Here is a 21,487-nt window from a genome sequence, read left to right as displayed (position 1 = left end):
TTTTTAGTTTGACGTAATCCCATATGTTTATTTTTTCTCTTACTTCCCTTGCCCGAGGGGATATATCAGTAAAACATTACTAAGGGTAATTCCTGCAAACTTTCTTTCTGTATTTTCTTCTAGGAGTTTTATTGTTTCAGAGCTTACATTTAAGTCTTTAATCCATTTTGAATTTATTCTTGTATATGGTGTAAGGAGGTGGTCCAGCTTTATTTTTTCGCATGTGTCTGTCCAGGTTTCCCAGCACCATTTATTGAATAGAGTATCTTTACCCCAATGTAAATTCTTGCTTCCACCATCATTATTTCTTCAAATAAGTTTTCAATTCTTTGCTTTCCCTCTTCTCCTTCTGGTACCTTTATGATGTGAATGTTGTTACACTTGATATTGTCTCAGAGGTCCCTTAAACTATCCTTATTTTTTTTAAATTCTTTTTGCGGTTCTGATTGGGTCTTTTCTGCAACTTTATCTTTCAAATCACTGATTTGATCTTCTGCTCTATCTAATCTGTTGATTCCCTCTCATGTAGTCTTCATTTCAGTTATTGTAGTCTTCATTTCTGGCTGGTTCTTTTTTATTTATTTTTTATCTCCATTTTAATGTTTTCTATCTCTTTGTTGAAGTTCTCATTGAGATCATTGAGCATCATTATAACCATTGTTTTGAACTCTGCATCTGGTAGATTGCTTAGGTCCATTTTGTTTTTCTGGAGCTTTGTTCTGTTCTTTCATTTGGGATATGTTTCTTTGTCTCCCCATTTTGGCTGCCTCCCTATGTTTGTTTCTATGTATTAGATAGAGGTGCTACTTCTCCGGATCTTGGTAGAGTCTCCTTATATAGTAGTTGTTGTATGAGGCCCAGTGATGCAGTCTTCCTGGTCATCTGAACCAGGTGCTCTAGGTGTGTCTCTTGTGTGGGTTATATACGCCCTCCTATTGTAGTTGAGCTTTGGTTTCTGTTTGCACATCAGTGGGAAGGATAGACTCTCAGCCTGATGGGTTGTGAGGACCGGTGGTGACTACAGTGGAGGAGTTGTTGTGCAGGGACTGACCCTACAGGGCAGGATTCACTTTAGCAGGGCTCTCGTGCCTGCCCAGTCTGCTTTTTAGGTGTGTCTTTTGTGGATGTGGTTGTTTGGTGCTCTGGTGTGGTCTGAAACTAGCTACCTGGTGTGTTGATTCTGGGGCCTTTTGGGAGGGGCCATGTTCCAGGCCACAGTCATCCCTGCCTGGGGCCACTTAGTATGAGCTACAAAGTGATCTGCAGGTGATTGCCACTTGTGCTGGGCTTGGTGGTACCTGCAAGAGGCTAAGCTGTGAACTGAGGTCAGCTGCTGGGCTTGGGGAATGCTTAGAAAGGGATAGAGAACATACTGAGGCCAGATACTGCTTGTTTGGTGTTTGTGAACCTTTGAGAGATTCTAGGAAATCCTCAGCATGACCCAAGACAGGCAGTTTGTATGAAAAGCCACTGGAAGTGGCGTGGGTGGGCATGCTAGTTAGGTGAGGTAGGATCTCAGGGAATCACCAGGACAGGGAAAACTGTGTTAGTTAGATTTATAATGACTCATATATGGCACCTGCCTACATCTAGAAGCTGGGTCGAGGAAGGGCTCAATGAAGAAACAATAGTTTCTGCCAGCACTTATGTCTGGGAAAAAGCTGCTTTTCCAGCCTTCGTCCTGAGCCAGACAATTCAGTTCCTCCCTGTGCGTTGCTGGTGCCTTTCTAGCTGCTGCCCCAGCTGGAACTCAGAGCCAGTGAGTCCCTCAGTTAGTAGGTCCATGAATGGGCCCTTTAAGAGGAACATCTGGGACTCCACTTGCCCTTCGTCTCACTCAGCCACAATCCCTGCTGGTTTTCACAGCTAGAAGTTATGGGGACTTATCTTCCCACCCTGGGCTGGGGAGCCTGATGTGGGCCTGGGACTCCTTGCTCCCCAGGTGGGACCTCCACAGCCAAAGTATCCCTCCTGATTTTTAACTGCCACATGTGGGAATGGGACAAGTCTGTTCCTTGTCTTCACCCCTCCTACCCATCTTGAGGTGGCTTCTTTTGTATATCCTTAATTGAGGGCTTCTGTTCAGATAGACTTCAAGAGATTCTCAGTGATGGTTGTTCAGTAGTTTATTTATAAGTTTGATATGGTTGTGAGAGGAGGCAAGCAACCAGCATTTACCAACTCTGCCATCTTGACCAGAAATAGTCACGGATAAGGTTGTTTTCAGCTCATGAAGGAAAAATGAGAGAGAGAGGTATGTGTGTGCATGCGTATATGCTAATAGCAAGAGTTGAGAGAAGAAAGGAGGAAAGGAGTAAAATATTGCATCTGTATGAATAAGAAGGAAATTGTTGAAGTAGAATTAATAGATTCCCCAGTTGATATCTGTAGGTGGGACGATTGTTTGGGAATGCATTCCTTAAGAGAATAAAGGTAGTGAGTCAGCAAGTTCTTCATAGTCACCAGGCAGTAACATCACTTCAAAGATTTACTGATTGCTATTTGAGACAGTGGTTAAGCTAGTTGTCTCTGATGACCTAGAGAATGAGTGCAGTTAGCATGTAATAACGGAGCTCTGCCTATCAACTTTTTTTTAATAACTTTTTTAAGTTGTAAACCCTTTATTTATAAATATGATTATTCACCTAGAAAACCCAGAAGGATCAATTGAAAAAGTATTAGAATCAAACAGAGTTCAGCATGGTGACTGAATACAAGAGTATTTTATAAAAAATTATAGACTCATATTACAAACAACCTACGAGTAAACGTAATGGAAAAATACCTCATTTGCAATAGGAGAAAAAAGAAGCTTCCTAATACTTAAGAATAAACTTAAGAAATTTGCCAGCTCTGAATAAAGAAAACTTTATTAAAGGACATAAAATAATAGCTTGAATGATGAGGAAGTCATGCCATGTTCTTAGATGCAAATGTTTTTGTGAAATTGTCAATTTACCTAAAATTGATAAATGTGATATAATTCCCAATTGATCTTTAGTGGAATATACCAAGTTGAGTCTAAATGTCATTTTAAAAGAACAGATGTATGAAAATAGCTAGCGACTTTTTTTCTTAAGTAAAATGAGAGGGCCTTACTCGATCAGATATTAAATCATAAGTCACATAAATTAAAATATTTGGTACATTACACAAAAACAAACTCAGAGATAAATCCAACAAAATGATATTTCATTAATATACATATAAAAATGTAATTTAATATATTATAAATGTGACATTGCAAGACATTGGAGGAAAGAAGAATCGTTCAATAAAAAGCATTGAGAAAATTGACTGTCTATTTTGGTGAAGATTGATCATGCAACACAAAATTAAACTACAGATGGATTAAATATTTAAGTACAAAACACTATAAGTTTATGATTTCAAAATTAGTAGATTGTGCTTATGATCTCTAGGTAAGAGAAACCTTTCTAGATGAGATATTAAGCCTACAAAACAGAGTAAAAATATTGATAGAACTCCCTCTATAAGCATTCGAAACCTCTTAATGGAAATATCAGCTAAGCAAAAATTGCTACAAATGTCAAAGTTAAAAATTAGTATTTGTAATAGATTTAACTCCCAACAGTTTAATATTTTCAATATGTAAAGTTTTCTAATAATTCAATAGGAAGAACACATGCATCAATATTAGAATAGTAGGCAAAAGATATGCATATATACAGGTAATTTGCAAAGGGAAAGATGCAATTTGCTGTTAAATATGTACTTATTATAACTGGAAAGAAATCTGAATTTTAAAAATATTCTGTCTAGTACTTTGTACACATCAGTTAAATAACTATTTAAAACAGAGATTGCCAGAAATTGGCAAGGTTTGGGTGAAAAGTGCATTGTTGTTTGGATGATAAATTGGTACCATCTCTATATAGGGCAGTCTGCAATGTGTCAAAAATTTCAGAGTAATGATATAAAAGATATCCGTTTCATAGGGGAATAAAACAGTTTACAAATAGTCTATGGCCTGAAGTAATTGTTGATTTGGTACTTGAAAAATCTTCCCACTGTAGGAAACCTTGACCCAGTAAAAGGACATGCTCTATGAAACATACCCTATAAAAGGACATACACTGTCAGCTTTATATTCACTCTCTCCCAAAACATACCATTAGTTGGAGGTCAGAGCATCAGGGAACAGGAGCCAGAACTATGGGAAGCCGGGACTTGGGAGAGACAGAAGAGGTTCTGAGGACAGATGCCTGCAGCAGCACTGCTGGTGAGACACTTCTCCTTTCACAAGTAGCAGTGTATAAAGTTCAGCCGGGGATTCCCTGAGACTATGAGACCCTTGTGGGAGGCTGAAGTGGAAGCAGTCAGTGGTACGTTCTAGCTAAAAGTAGAAGCAGAAATAAGTGTTCTCCAAAAAAAAATTTCCCCAGTTTGGTTCAGACATACTTCCAACAGATTAAGATCAAGTAATGAATGCACTACCCAAAACTCACCAACCACTAGTAAATCATCAAAACCATTATTTAATAGATGGACTGAAAATAAATAGAACTGTCAAATACCAAATACAGGACATCTAAGAACTACGTAACTGTTACCGCTTATTGTTCATACTGGGGAGCTTTTGTTTAGGACAAATACTAAACCACACAGGATGCAGGCACAACAGAAGTATATCAAACTGTCCCTGTCAAGCCAGGATGTACGGTTTACATGCCTATGGTGAAATGTGCAAAAGAACAAAGTCTAATAAAGATAAAGACATAACAAGAGACCATCATTTATGAATGAGCAAATATGGGGGGAAATGGGACTGTTAGAAATGAGAAAATACTCATAAGTTAACATTTAAAAATCAGTGAACAGGTAAAACAGATTAGACCAGAGAGAATTAGTATACTGAAGTATATATGTGAGAAAATTACCTCATATTACATAGAGCTATGATTTAGTGGAAATACGAGGTTGACATAAGATACGGAGAAAGAAATGATAAAGTCCAAAACATATGACATCAAAACTCTAAAAGGAAAGAACAGACAAAAGGCAATGATCTTAAAAGTAACTAGAGAGAAAAGACAGATCACTATATAGGAATGACATCAGGCTTTTAAACAACATTGGAATAAAACAGAATAATAAAGTATTCAAAATATTGAAAAAGTTATATTGGAAATTATTCTGTACAGGTTTTTTTTTTAATTTTGTGATATACATGTGTGAAGCATTTACTTTGAGGTTCACAATATAATACAGAAACTTGTTCTAAAATTTTGGATAGAGAACACTTAGACCATTTTCATTAGTTCAGGACAATAATAATATCAAATCTTAGGATACCATACACCCATTACATTTGTGGTTTATATTAAAAGTTATAATTTTTTTTTACCTTAATGTAGTATTTTGATTTAGATACAGAGAAGAATTGATAGTTCCTAAGTATCTTAGATGCTTTAAACCTAGTTATCATGTTTGACTTTATTTACTAATATTTAAATAAAATAATTATATATTTTTAAATGAGTTAAATATCTAAGTATTATCTTATTTTCTCTTTCTAATGGATTCAATACTTTCAATTTTTCTAATGCTGCCTGCCTTCTCACTTTGATATTTTGGGGTGCAAGTTTTTAAAATTTTCTATCACATAATAAAAGTAGTACATTTTAATATAAAAATAATGTATTAAAAGTTTTGCTTCTCTCACAGTATTTTGTCTCTGACAATAATTTAACTGTTCCACTTAATTGAAAAACTGGAAAATATTGAGTGCAATCCATAGAATGATCTTAATATGTCAAGATTGAAAACTCACTAATTTTTGAGCCACATGTCATAGTTATCCATAGTTTAACCAAAAAAAGTGTCCTTTTATCTTTCAAGATTTGTGCCCAGAATATATCATATTAGATTTAAAACATTATAGTGTCTCATATTGCTCTGAGATCACACCTGAGTAATTGTGAGGTTACTTTTCAGTTATGATAACGATCCATTTGTCCTTTGCTTTAAATAATCTTTACTGCTTTTAACACATTGTTTGGGATTTCTATTAATTACTATACTATTTAGTTTTCTGACCTACCCATCTGAATAACACAAGAACATTTTTGTGAATAACATTAAGAGTAGATATACATTTTCCGTAATTGGTTTAGGCCAGATTTATTTTGAGATGCTGGAAATGAATACTGTAATAATTTTATTCTTTTTTTTTCCTGATTCCTTCCTTTTGAAATAACTGCTGTTTCTCTTTTATGTTTTCTTGTCATTACTCCTATCAGAGACAGGTGAGGAAGATTAAGGAAAATATTCCTTAAATAGACTCATCATTTTATAATAGAAAAAGCTTTTAAAAATAGAAAATTTGCCGAAACTGTGGTATATGAAAATTATTCATTCAGAGAAAATTACCAAAGTCTGATAGCTTCTGGGCAATTTTTGTTAATAGAAGAAAGAAGAGAAAAAACTCCTCTGGGAAACCAGGACATGAATCTAGTTTTGCCATTCTCCACATCCCCACCTATTTCTTTGTTTTCTGTTCTTTCCCTAGAGGCAAACTTGGTTAGGTATAGAATTCTGCCCTTCCTATTGCAGTGTTGAGCGAAATGTCAATTTCCATCTGCCCCACTTAATATTCCTGCTTTGGGCACCCTCTGCTCTTGGATACTTCATTTTTATTGTGTGAAGACAGCACCTGAGTTAACACTGTTGATAATTATCTTCATATAAAATAATATTGCCTGGTTATCAAATCTTTCAGGTTTGTTTTATAAATCTGGATTTTTAGATAGCCTTTGTTGGTTGATTCTTGTGAATTTGGTTTGGCTCTTGCATATCCTGCGCCGCACTTAAGGGTACAATTTCAAGAGCATATCATTGAGCTGAAATGAACATCAAGGTAGCATTGAAAGAGGAAATGCTATAAATGAGCAGCCTCAGAAGTGTATGTGTATATTTGTGTGTGTATATTAGTAGGGATGTCCATTTCCACCCATTCTGACAAGGTGATGGGATTTGTTGAGTGCCAGTAGATTCAGCCAACGTCTTTCTCCCCATTCCCACCAGCTGCCCTAACAAAGCAGCTTTTCAGTTGCTTATAGCCGTGAAGAATTCAGTCCCAATCCTAGGATATGTGTGCGTATGTGCACATACATGCATGTACATTATCCTTAGTTTTATGAAGTGCAACTTTTTTTGTTGTTCAAGGATGAGCTCTATTTTGACTTCTTTTAAATCTCAAACTTGAAGGTAACATAGGCTTTTTTGGGGTAGTGAACTACCTTATTTTAAACACCATAGTCTGGATGTTCTGAAAGACTCTGGGGTCTTTAGATCTTAAATTACAGATCTTGATTCTGAATTATCAGCCCCAAATTTCAAACCATAAAAAACTGTGTGTGTGTGTTTGTGTGTGTGTGTGTGTGTGTGTGTGTGTGTGTGTTGATGATGATGATTCCTTGGAAGAATCTCATAGTTACAGAATAAAATATTTCTTTTAGTTTTCAAATTAGAGTATGTATAAGAACTGTAATTTAAATTTAGAAATTTTTATGATCTTTTTTGCATTCCTGCAGTTTTACCTTTTTCAGTGGCAAAGGGTAGCTGCACCTCTTTTTAAAACAGTTTTTAAAAATTAGACCTTAGATTATTTTTAAGTCCCTTCTTAAGAAATTTCTAATATAATAAAGGTAAAGATTTTCTTTGATCTAATATGTCAATGTTATTTAATAAATAATGTGTTCTTTTATATTTCTTCTAGATTATAGCTCACTGAATTTTTAAATCCCTTCTTACATTTGTAGAGACTGTTACATTATTATACTGTGAAATATAATAATGGTTTATTTAAAATGACTGCGGTAAGACCCTCTAGTGTGAGCAGCGGAGCATTAACTTGAGTTGAATGGAACATTACCTCTTTGTGTTCCCCAATTTTACACCACCCTGAGTCTAATTCCCATCCTGACAAGAGAAAAGGCCTAGACTACTGTTGTTTTTCATAGTTTTAGTTTTTAGTATATGTTTGTTATGGAAATTTTAAAAATGATATAAACTTATTTGAGTTACCAATTTGAAGAATTTATTTCCCACAAGTAGTTATGAACACTTACTTATATTTTTTCATCTTTGCTTAGGTACATAATTACATTGCTGTTTTCTATTGGACTTAGGTGAAAGCATAAATCCAGGAGGTGCTGTTTAGTTCTTTTTATTCCCAATCTACTTTAGAGGTTTTATGATAATTATAGTCCTGGTAATTGGTGTCTCCAAACTGCTACTTCTTGATAAATCTTTATTAAGTTTTCAAGATTGTTCCTGTCATGTTGCATTCTTCAAACATCTTGTAATTCGTATACATTTAAAACAGACATACTCATAGCTTCTATACTGTTTCTGATAGAACTATTCAGTTTTCATAATTGCTTTGACTATAGTCTGTAACAACAACTTCTACAATATAGGTGACTTTAGATCTGTGCTTTAGTACAAATAATAGTACCCGGACCGCCATCTTCCAGTAATTCGTCAAAATGACCAACACAAAGGGAAAGAGGAGAGGCACCCGCTATATGTTCTCTAGGCCTTTTAGAAAACATGGAGTTGTTCCTTTGGCCACGTACATGCGAATCTACAAGAAAGGTGATATTGTAGACATCAAGGGAATGGGCACTGTTCAAAAAGGAATGCCCCACAAATGTTACCATGGCAAAACGGGAAGGGTCTACAATGTTACTCAGCATGCAGTTGGCATTGTTGTTAACAAACAAGTCAAGGGCAAGATTCTTGCCAAGAGAATTAATGTTCGTATTGAACATATTAAGCACTCTAAGAGCCGAGATAGCTTCCTGAAACGGGTGAAGGAAAATGATCAGAAAAAGAAGGAAGCCAAAGAGAAAGGTACCTGGGTTCAACTGAAACGCCAGCCTGCCCCACCCAGAGAAGCACACTTTGTGAGAACCAATGGAAAGGAGCCTGAGCTGCTGGAACCCATTCCCTATGAATTCATGGCATAAGTGTAAAAAAATAAAAGACCTCTAAAAAAAAAAAAACAAATAATAGTACCCAACACTTGTTAAACACTTGCTATGTGTTAGGAATGATATTGAGCATTTTATATGGTCTCTCTCATTTAAACAGAGTACAAAGATCCTTCCTATGTCCTTATAGGGTATATTGCCTTATAAACTGAAAGCACATAATAATAGATTAAGTTCAGAATTGGTCTACAGTCCTGAATTCCATTCTGGAGTTTTCTGTTGATTTACTCTGTGGCTTTGGATTAATCATAGAATTTATTTTTGTGTCTATTTCTTCACTTACAAGAAGAGACTGTCTTCTACATTATGTAATACAGGAATATGTTAACCATTTAAATAGAAAATGTAGGTGTTTTGTAAGAAAGTCACCATAGATAACTTCTAATGTGGATATTTCTTCTATTTTTGAGATATATAGCTAAATAATAGTATTCATGTTTAGGTCTCCAATGTAATAAATAAGAAATAAGAGCTTTTTCGGAGCATTATAAATTTATGTGGTGTATAATGTTATAATACTAGCATTATAAAAGTTGTGACATCCTTTTAGTTAACTAAAAATACTGTATATGTAGTGTTAAACTTTAGTTTTATAAGCAGGAGAACAAATATCATTACCCCTTTTAACAAATTGAAAACAGAGATAGATAAATTTCTGGAGGCATAAAACAAAACCTGATATTCATTTCATATGTGAATAATGAAGGACTGTTAGGTTACAGATGATGAATAAAAAGCTTCATCGTAAAGTGAGAAGTTAGTAGCTTTAAAATCAATCTTTAGACAAGCAAAACTGTAGAGAGCAAGTTACTTAATTCTAGCTGCAGCATGTCATAGCCTTCAAACACGTATATGTGTATATATTTTTCTTTCATCTTTACTAGGAACTTCTACTTAGTTAGGCTTGTCTCAAGACAACAGATAGGTTGGATTTCTTTCTTTTAGAAAGTACTACTCATTTTCTTCTTTCCCAGTTGACCACTAATTTTAAATCTGAGGGTGGTATGAGATGACAAAAGGCAACATCTTATAATAATTAAAATAGAAAGGAGCTGTTTTTGTTTTTTTCTTTCTCCTCAGCAGTTCTTGCACTCATTCCACATCTTTTACCTCACCTATTTCTTGTTCCTCTTACTTTGTCATATATGTCTGTTTTGATGAGAATTTAGTTTTGCAGAAAGAGAACTTTACACAATAGTTACATGTTTCTAATGTTTCTAAAGATGCCACCAGTGAGAATTTTCACATCTCAGAGCAAACGACCAAAGTTTTAGACCCTCTAAAATCATTTGGCAGTGAGCCATTTGCAAATAGCACTTACAAGCCTAAAGTAGGAGCTTGTTTCTTTTATTCTCAGTTAGGATATTTAAGTACAGTCTTAAGTTATGTTGTTATATAAAAATTAAATACTTGCACAGCTTTAAGTAAACCAAGTAATTTTGTGTGGTCATTAATAATTTGGAAATCCTATGTACAGATATTTTTTAGGAAGCTGTTATTTTTCTGCTTATACACTACTAACCGTATTAAAAAAGCAAAAGTCCAAAGGAGCTGGAGTAAATAGGCTAGGTTATATATTCACCAGTTCACTGACCAGTCAGCAGACTTTCAGTACAATTTCAAGTTGGATCAATCTTTCTTCAGATTTGAGAAACAGGATATTTTCCCATATCTATATAACAACTTTTGAGGAGAATGAATGAATGACATTTTTTTCTATATAAATTGAAAGACATATGTAATCAACAACACCCTACCATAAGAGGGAACTTTACTATTTTTCACATAATGCCAAAATGAATAAATGTATATTGCAGGTATAAAAATGCTAAAAACCTGTAGAAATATCACTATTCTTTCACCTTTACCTGGAATGAGATATAGAGTAATACTAGTTATATAAGTAGACTAGAAAATAAGTATTCTTGTGAAAATCTCTTACAAAATATAATTTGCTCACCTGAGTTCCCTGATTTTTTGTTTGATAATTTGATTGTCAAATTCATTTTTAGAAAGAAGAGAAAAATAATGTGAAAAATAATTGTGTAAAGAGAAAAGTTTTAAAACTAAGGAGTACTCAAGTTGGTTATTTAACAAGGGTTGAGATTTAAATATTAACAAATAGGGTGAGGTTTTTCATAGTTAAAGTAACTATGATGTATTGTAGAACGACATATTCTCAGTAGCCCAACAACTGGTTTTTACTCTAACATTGAAACAAATCCTTTTGTTGAGCCAGATAAATTGGTTGGCTTGCTTTAGGGGCCGTGTTATACAAGAAATATTTACTTTTAAACATTAGAACCTTACTTAGCGTGGTGATATGTTAACTCAGTGATGCTTTGGGAACTGAGATGAACTGTTCGAACAGCAGGCTTAATTCAGCATCTCATGCTCACTGCAAATTGTATGTTCATTAAATAGAATGGAAGATGAAATTGCCTGCAGTACTTAAAGTTTTACGCTTTTTTTTCTTGCTTTCTCTGTATAATTATGCTGTCTCCTTTGATCTTATTCAGCTTAACGAGATCTTATTTAAATATTGTACAGCTTTAACTGAAAAACAAAATGAAGTATATCCATTTTGAAAAGCTTTCTGCTTCTTCCAGGAGTGGTGGAAGATGTAACTATTTAAGAAGGCTAAAACTCCAAAGAAATATCAATCAGATCATATCTCCCAAGTAAAACTGAGATAACTACCTTTATTCCTTGGTTGCAGCTTCTCCTTGTAGCAGTAGTCTTTCACCACTTAGTCACACTGTTATATACACTGATGAGTTCATCATTGGTTGAAAGGTGTTTGCAACTAACATAAAATTAACAAAATCTGCAAATGAATGTTTTTAATTAATTAGAATAAATTTGAGGCTGCTCTTACTTTCATTCTGCTCTGTTTCTTAAGTGAAAGGAGAAAGGAGTAGATTTATATCTGATGCTCCTTGAACATCCCTAGGAGTTAGTCATGTATGTAAATTTTTTTTTTGATGCGAAAATAATTGCGGTGTTTGCTTTTTTTTTTAATTAAAGTTTATTGGGGTGACAATTGTCAGCAAAGTTATATAGATTTCAGGTGTACAATTCTGTAAAACATCATCTACATATCACATTGTGTGTTCACTACCTAGAGTCAGTTCGCCTTCCATCACCACGTATTTGACCCCGTTTACCCTCTTCTAGAATCCTCCGTTCCCCTTACCCTCTGGTAACCCCTATTGTCTATGTCTATGAGTTTTTGTTTCTTCATTTGTTTGTCTTGCTCTTTTGTTGTTTTCAGTTTTATTAGTGAAATCATATCGTTCTCTACTTTTTCTGACTTATTTCATTTAGCATTATAATCTCCATGTTATAAGGGAGATCCATCCATGTTGTCGCAAATGATACTAATTTATCTTTTCTTACCACCAAACAGTATTCCGTTGTGTATATATACCACAACTTCTTTATCCATTCATCTATCAAAGGACACTTTGGTTGTTTAAATGTCTTGGCCACCGTAAATAAAGCTGCAATGAATATTGGAGCATACGTGTCTTTATGTATAGATGTTTTCAGATTTTTTGGGTAGATACCCAGGAGAGGGATTGCTGGGTCTTATGGTAATTCTATTCTTAATTTTTTGAGGAACCTCCAAACTGCCTTCCATAGCAGCTGCACCAATCTGTATTCCCACCAACAGTGTATGAGGGTTCCTTTTTCTCCACAACCTCTCCAACACTTGTTATTATTTGTCTTGTTGATGATAGCCATTCTGACTGGGGTGAGGTGATATCTCATTGTGGTTTTTATTTGCATTTCTCTGATGATTAGTGATGTTGAACATTTTTTCGTATGCATGTATGTAAATTTTACACATCATGTCTATGTAGTCCTGAGAAAAAATATGTTAAACAGAGCTTCTCTGTACCATAGGATACTTATAGGGGCAGGCTCTGAATTGTTAGTTTATTAGAACCCTTTTTTAAAGTGTAAAATAAAATTAATGTATTTGCCCTTTATTGGCTAGTCAGGAAAATTTAATTGGCTGGCATTAAACTCCCTATTTTTACCTAATTTATCTTGTCACTAGGTCTACATTTCGCTCTTATGAAGGATCCTCACATTTATTTCAGTCTCCTTTACCAAGGTGAATATAAGGTGACCATGAAGATTGGGTCAAGCAGTACCCGCTATTCATCCACCTCATTACTTCCATCGCAGTGTGTTTTTTATAGTATGGTCCTTTGACCAGCGTCATAGGCATCACCTGCAACTTATTAGGGGGACAAATTTGGTGCTCTATTCAGCAGCACATATACTAGGAATGCAAATTGTGAGGCCCCAATCAGACATTCTGAATCCAAATCTCTGGGTGGGCCCAGCACTCAGTGTTTATTAAACAAGGGCTCTGGGAGATTTGATACACACTAAGTTTGAGAACCACTGCTCTAATCATATCCCCCCTTGATAGGTTAACAACATTATTAGATGGTGTTTCAAAGATATCCTTTGTTACTTAAGATTATTTAATCAGCAGAGGGCAGTGCAGTAACAGCTAAGAGGAAATTTTATTAAATCTACATAGTCAAGTAACAATCATGAATTACTTAATATTAATACAAATTATGCTCTGTTACTAAATGTCTATAAAAAAACATAAAAGCACTATACTAAGTAATTTTTCATGCATATGAGAAATAGTCACCATGCATATAAGGAATTTGCAATCCAGGGCCTTAACTTTTAATTCTGAGCTGGTTTTACGACAGCTCTCAAAGACCTTTTAGCCTTTTTCCCTTCTGTTTTATCAGATTCTCAAAGGCCTATAACAGAAATTGAGAATGGCTGTCCTGTGGGGGCCATCACCATCCATCAGGACCCAGCTCGAATCCCTGGCTTCTTGGACCCTTTGGCTCAAAGCTGTTTTGGGTTGTTTTTTTTTCCTCAGAATTTCATGTATCACTGTTTATCGTATTCTTATGATGCATGTCATATTATAATTCTCTTTTGTCCCATTGTAATATAAACTATCTTGAAGATAGGAGCTATGACTTTCATCTAAAGAATCTGACAAAATAGTGTTTCATGAAGGGAAAGATAAAAAGATAGAAGGGATCGGAAGGGCATCTATTTCATTGTTCAATTTGAACCTGAAAAACTCTAGATGATCTACAATGTTTCCCCGAAAATAAGACCTAACCAGAAAATAAGCCTTAGCGTGATTTTTCAGGATGACATCCCCTGAACATAAGCCCTAAAGCGTCTTTTGGAGCAAACCTTAATATAAGACGCGGTCTTATTTTCGGAGAAACATGGTAAGAAAAGTGCATTGCTCATTGCTGACACTTTCTCTGAAGTCACCTGGAAGCAATATGAATTGTAATCAGGGCCAACATCACAGAATAGTTGGAGGTGGGCTGTAAGAAAAAAAAAAATCCAAGACCATTCCCACTTTGGGGACAGGACTCTAAAGCTTCAAAAGAGCAAAAGATAAGATTCAAGCCTAAAGATAGAATATATGTCAGGGACTTGTTCATAAGAACATGGCAAAAGCTTGGTTCTTTGACCTTGTTCCTAGATCTAGCCCTAGGTCTACATCTACCATGTTTCCCCGAAAATAAGACCTAGCCCGACAATCAGCTCTAATATGTCTTTTAGAGCAAAAATTAATACAAGACCTGGTCTTATTTTACTATAATATAAGACCGGGTCTTTAATATAATATAATATAACATCACATCACATCACAACACAACACAACATAACATAACATAACATAATAATACCCAGTCTTATTTTACTATAAGACCAGGTCTTATGTAATATACATGTACATGCATACGTACATGTAGCTATTGTGTGTTTTTTACATATTTAAACATCACTGCTTCTTAGCAATAACATTTTTTTAAAGTCATTTTTCCTGTGAAGTTTAAAAATGGACCTGAATTTCATTCACAAGTTCCCTGGGCTGTAGAATCATTGTTTATGACACCCTTTTTGCAACTTGAGCCATCTTTGAAGCATCTTTCTGACTTTAATGTTATCTTCAAAGTGTCAAGGGTAAAAGAAAAAGATCACAATAAGAGGTTTTCCATAGGAGATTGCAACTTTCATAGTTTAGAAATAGTTTAGAAAGTATTTAGAAGTTAAAGATGAAATGTCTTTTATTTAAAGAGAATAGCTAAATCCAATTAAACCTCATTATTTTGGACTCGACTATTCAGAAAAGGTTATATATGAAGTAGGAATACAAATTTCTACTATGGCTCAAGGAAAAAAAGAATTTGATAATCAAATTAATAACACAGAGGGTGCAAAAAAAAGTATACACATTTTAAGAAAGGAAAAAAACTATTAAAATTATGCCGATGGTAACCACTTTGAACACCTCTTGCAAGTGCAGAAGTCAAACTAAATGACTTGTATTCATCTTTTGTTATCAGTATATATTGAGTATTACAATTTTAATACAGTTTTCCTTTCTTAAAATGTGGGTCCATTTTTTTTGGCACTTCTGTATAAGAAAGTGGGAAACAGAAAGTTAAGCTAATGAAGAAAAAACGGTTTCCAACTTTTAACGGCATCCTTTTGCCATTGATTAGGAATAGTTTATTCATAATGAATACTTGTTATCTACTTGTTAACAAGCATGGATAACCATCATTTATCTATCTCATACTAGTATATATGACTGAAAGGATAAAGCTACATTTGTTAAAATCATTCTTCTGTTTGGATTTTTTAATACTTTAGATAGCCTTTTCTTGTTTTGTCCTAAATCAAGTTTTGTTCTCTTGCTCTTTCCTCTACTTGTGCCTCCCCACTCATGGTCTATAGATGTTTTCACCTAGCTCTTACCTTCCTGACCACCTTCCACTTCCCACTTCATTTGACCACTTGTTCCTTTAGATCTTACTATTTCAATATTCTGCTTTCTGCCCCCATGGGTCACCCCCCCACTTGCCAACCTACTATTTAGGTTCTTGTTCTCCATTCTCTTTTTCTTCAATTTTCATTCTCAACCACTGTTTCTAGGTTTGGTTTCTGACTTTTGTATTATTCCTGTTCTCTAACTGGTAAAATCAAAACTGCAAGGATGTAAGGAGAATTAGAAAATAGAGGCATAGAGAGAATTGACATGTATTGAATACCTACTCTATGCTAGGTGGTTTCTTTATATCATTTAGTTCTCATAAGACATAGGTATGTTTTATTATCTCCATTTTATTCATAGATACACTGATGCTCAGAGAGCATAAACAATTTGTTCTAATGCACAGAACAACTAAGTGCATAGAACAACTAAAGCCAGGTTTCACTTATTCATTCATTCTTTTATTCAACAAAAATTTATTGAGTACACATATTATATGTTGGGTATTGTGCTAGGTGCTGCAACAAGTCCAGCCCTTACTCTCATGGACTATAACTGTGTCTCACCTCATAGATTATGATCTTTCTGCTATACCAAACAACTTAAGAGAAAGAGAAAATAAAATGGAAATACAAGATTCTGATGTTTTATGGAAAAGATATATTTAATACTGATGTAAGAAAGACCATGTGCATTATTTAGGAATACCCTATTGAAAAGGTTTGTGTCTATTCCTAGAGAGCACCAATGCCTTTAGTGATATCATCACAATATGTGTTTCCCTTTTCTGTTTTAAAATATACAAGATTTGTATCTATAAGCCCAAATTCTCTAGAAGGTCCACAGAAAGAATTAACTGTCCTTCCTAAATTATGTTTGCAAAAATATGAAGACCTTTATTTAAAGAATACAAGCATTCGTTCATACATCCATCCTTTATCGATATATTTATTAATACCCTAAAAGTATTTAAGGTGATTTACCCAAATACATAAAATACAGCAGAACTTTTAATAAGATAAATGTGGAAAAATAGGGCAAGGAAAAATAAGATGGATTAGGTTGTGTTCAGTAAGCCTACTAAAAAGGTAACCAACAAATTTGTCTCTGTTCTCAAGGGTAACTTGATTCACAAACATCATAATTTAAAAATAAACTGGTCACACGGAAAAGTACCCATTCTTAGTTATGACACTTAAGAGGAAATTTTTCCTACAGGTTCTCCTAAAGAGGACCACAGTGCAATGTGGTGAACAATGGCCTCAAATACTTTCTAATATAATATGAATTTCACTGAGCCATTTCATTGGATCCAATTGCATACTACAGAAGCAAAGTCCAGTAAAGCAATTCTTGAAAAGTGAAAGGAAGCATTCCAGGTAGACTACTGTGATCTGGTCAAAGCCAGTTGTGTATTTTAGCGGATCTAGAAAAATTAATGAATTGCACATCTTTTAGGTAATTCTCATATGTAATTTGTCAGTTGAATTTCTCATGTACTAGGTGACAATGAGTTTACACATTCTTATAAGTTTTTTCACTAATGCTTACAATACTATCTAGTATACAGTAGGTGCTTAATAAATAACTTATAGATGGGTAAATGTTGTGCTTTAAAGTATCTGTTTAAGTAAAAGACATCCGCTCAGCTATCTGTTGATATTTTCTTCTCTTGTCCTTAAATAAAACGTGCTACTATACTTTGGAGTACATCATTATAACGTGGAAATAGTGTTTCTTCTCCAGAGGCCTCAAAATCGTACCACATAGATTGAATTTGGAAAATAAGGCCTAGATGCTAGGTAATGCCAACTAGACAATTTTTAGCTATGTATTTAAATGAAAATAATTAACTCCTAAGTTTGGGAACTTAAGAATTTCCTTTTACCTGCTGGCGCTCTATTTTGAAAACAGGTTTTATTGAAAAGCATTATGGTAGTGTTCGTTTTCCTTTAAAATTTCTGTCATTGTTTAGTATTGCGTTATGCTGGGGTTCAGTGGACCAGTACATTACCTCAATTCTAATAGTCCTTTATTCTGTATAGTTACAAGGGGTTAACTAATTTATATGCATCTTAAAAATGTATTTATAATGTCAACTGGTATCTAACACATAGTTGGTGTATTTTAACTGCTTTGCCAAGTCCTCAACCTAACTTTTACCCAGAGCAGCAGTCTTATTTAGGACTCTCTACTTCAAATGAATACTGAAATATCAACCTTCCATATATTACTCCATAATTTACTTTTTGTTTCATTCGCATTTTTTCTTATTTACTGGAATACTTTCTTTTGCTGGTTTTATTCCTATATTGCCCCCAAGCATTGTAATCTACTATATTTGTAGAAACAGAATTAGAAATGGATTGAATCATGTATTTCACACCCAACTTTTAATCTAAAACATATCTTTACTATTACAGAATGATAAATATATACCTATTTTGATTGACCTTTAGAAAATGAAATTTTCCTGTCTTCTTCATTAGCTTATTCCAAGTTTAACCATACTTGTCTTAAGAATGTCCTATCTTAAAACTTCTATTATATAGTTAAAGCCTATCACTTCATTAATTCTTGTTTAAAACAATCAAATAGTTAATTTATATTGAAGATATGGGAGATAGTAATCTAGAGTTTTTCTTCTACTCAACATATGGGAAAAGTTGACTTGGTGACTTCTTGAGTTCCTTTTAATTATACCATAAAATCATAGAGCCTAGGAGATACAAGTGATCTCAGGTTTTCAGGGACTCATCATTTCAAAAGTAATAGATAAAGAAAAATACCCAGATTTCTTACCCTATTGGAATCTACTGTACTATTATGGCGATCTGAAACTTAATTTTAAAGTTGAGGTTATTAGGCATGATGAGACGATTATCAAATACTTCTGAGGTGTAAGGGATAATAAGGAAGGCCTGCTAACATAAAAGTTCCCTGGATGTCCTGGTCCTCAGCTTTTATTCAGTGGGCCCAAAGAACTGAGTCTTGATACCTTAAAAAAAATGTTTGGGGAACTACAAAGTATGATTTATAGAAAGCGTGGTTTATACTTATTTTTAAGTTAATTACTACTCTTCCTTCTTTTTTGGCTAATTTCACTCAGTCTGCTATTTAATCTTTAATTACAGGCCACAAAAGAAGTAATAGAACGGGAAGCACCAGGGATGGCCCTGGCAATGCTGATGGGATCACTTAATGTTACACCTCTGGGCATGCTCTCTAGGTAAGAAAGTCACCAACATGTTGCAAAGAAAATTAATTCCATACCATTAGTCACTACAGTAAACTGATAAACCTAAGAAACTTGAGTGCTAACACTTGAGTTTGCCCCTTTATTCCCAGAACTTAAAGTCTTAGTGTCCTGTCTAGTTAAATCTTAGCCAGTTTCCTTCAAGTTCTTTTTTGTTTTGCCTATTATATTTAAAGTTTTAGAAATATTATATTACTTTTAAAGTTGTCAGTCCTAACCCAGAGCATAATCCAGTTTATTAAGATGTAAAATTATACTTTTTTGTAATTATTTATAATCATTTAATATTCATTAATTGTCATTAAATACTAATTTAATAAAATTAAACAGCAGAGTTTTTTAAAAGTTCTCAAAAGTTAGGAACTTTTATTCCAGTTTTTAAATAGGCATATTGATGTTTGGTCATTAAAAAAAACCTTAATTAATAATAATATATTATTAGTTAACTATTGATTATTATTTTAAAAATTAATAACAACATATTAATATGTTAATAATATATTATTATTATATTAAATTAGTATATTCAAAACCATGCCATTGTTATCCATCCTCTGTCTTATGGTTTAGTTATTTATTTATTATTTTAGCAACTTTTAGAATAAAATTCCCTTTAATGAAGACAACATATATCATTTAAGTTAAGACAGAAGTATCAACTTAGTGAGAATCTGTTGATTTAATGACTATTGATTAAAAAGACAGTTGATCTCAGAGCAATCTAAAAATACACAGCAACTTGTAATTTAAGAGTTTCACAATTATTTATAGCCATTTATTACTGATCCTGTGTACAATATGAATATAAAAGTAAAAATACTTATTTAATACATGGAATATGAGTCATAATGCCCTTCTGTTACTTAGACTAAGTTTATATCCCATTAATGGCAGCCACTTGAAATGTAGCTACAGGGAAATGTGAAAGGGTCATTAGATATTGTATTCCCTTTGCTGTCACATTTACTATATTATAACATTTCATTTCAGTAAGAGCAAAAATAGAATTAAAGTATCATGATAAAGATTTTAAATGTAAATTTTCATGCTGATCTTTAAGGAACTCACGTTGATTCTTTTGTTCTGTTTTGTTTTATTTTTTAACTTTTATATTACTTACACATAGGAGGTCAAGGGTTACATTTGATCCCTTTTCTCTATGGAATTAAGTGTAGTGATCTTTGAATATAAAAGAACTCTTTATTAGCATGCAAGGAATATAGTCAAGAAAGAACTATATTTCATCTCTCATTAATTCTTTTATAATAACAATTCTATTTCAGCAAACATAATAATTATTTGCCAGGCCTCATAGTAACCATTAGGGATACTAAGGATAGAAAGAAAAATAAGTTAAGGTCTGCACCTTAAAGATCCTATAGTTTACCTGGAGAACTTGTTCTTTGCAACTGTTAAGGTAACTCTTTAAATTGAGTATAGCTTTTTTGATTCAATATAGAAATATCACTTTTTGTCTTATTGAAAGATTTTTCTGGGTTAATCCTCCTTTACCTTTTGAATGAACATAATTACTGAGCACTGGACTACTGAATAAATACAAATTAATCAGCAGGAGCTGATTATAAGTACTTTGAAATAAGCTCATCATCTTTATGATGAAGGCTTTGGAAATTAAAACATACACACAGCAGGGTAACAGATCCTTCTGATTTTTCTTTCTGTTCATTGCTGACTTAACTGGGAGTTTATTCACAGATTAGAAACAGATAATGATCTACATGAGTTATGGAAAAGGGAATTATGAACTATTTCCATGAATGTTCATTTTTTTGTGTTTTCAAAGCCTTTTTTTAAATTGCTATTTTTAAAACAGCCATGAGTAGATTGATGATTGCTTTCTTTATAGCATTTTTACCTGTTATGTACTTTGGACTTTGTACATGCTCCTGTTATAACACATGCTATGTCCTAATCATTTATTTACTTGTCTGTATTACCTAATTTGTATAAAATCTTTAAGAAAAAGAGCTCTATCTCATTCATGTTTACATCCTCAGCCCCCAAAACAACTTCTGACACATAGTAAGTCCTCAAAAAATGTTTATTGTTACGGTTACTGCTGATAAATCAGTATTTCATCTTAGTTCTAGTAGAATTTTTTCAAGGTAAAGTAATGCATCAAGTTGGTACCTTGCATTCCTGTTTCTATCTGTAGAGAGCAGAATTAAATAAAATAATTTTGAAAATCACTAAATCTGTTTCTAATCGTTTTCATCTACTTGGTTAGCTTAATTTCCTACAGGTTGTTTTGTACAAGTTGAAAGATAGTATCAAGTAATGGTTAAGAGTATTATCTCTGAAGGCAGATTGCTTGTGTTCTATTATGGCTCTACTACT

At 33.7% G+C, this 21,487-nt stretch overlaps 2 protein-coding genes across 18 annotated transcripts in view; both read left to right on the top strand.

The window, feature by feature from the left end:
- GPHN (gephyrin) overlaps positions 1–21,487 on the top strand; it is a 438,119-nt gene that overhangs the window by 202,552 nt on the left and 214,080 nt on the right. For all 17 annotated transcript variants that reach the window (XM_033107419.1, XM_033107417.1, XM_033107412.1 and 14 more), the window contains exon 5: positions 19,008–19,102. In XM_033107419.1, coding sequence (XP_032963310.1) covers positions 19,008–19,102 — 95 coding nt within the window. The remainder of the gene's footprint in view (positions 1–19,007; positions 19,103–21,487) is intronic.
- LOC117023017 (60S ribosomal protein L21) lies at positions 8,489–8,996 on the top strand. The gene has a single exon (XM_033107421.1). The coding sequence runs from the start codon at positions 8,514–8,516 to the stop codon at positions 8,994–8,996; it is 483 nt and encodes a 160-aa protein (XP_032963312.1). The 5' UTR covers positions 8,489–8,513.

Source organism: Rhinolophus ferrumequinum, chromosome 6 (genome assembly GCF_004115265.2).
Source record: "Rhinolophus ferrumequinum isolate MPI-CBG mRhiFer1 chromosome 6, mRhiFer1_v1.p, whole genome shotgun sequence".
Classification (NCBI taxonomy): domain Eukaryota; kingdom Metazoa; phylum Chordata; class Mammalia; order Chiroptera; family Rhinolophidae; genus Rhinolophus; species Rhinolophus ferrumequinum.
This window is presented reverse-complemented; position numbering and strand designations above follow the sequence as displayed.

Coding starts and splice junctions, on each gene's coding strand:
- LOC117023017 (XM_033107421.1), top strand. CDS start 8,514: ATGACCAACACAAAGGGAAAGAGGAGAGGCACCCGCTATATGTTCTCT.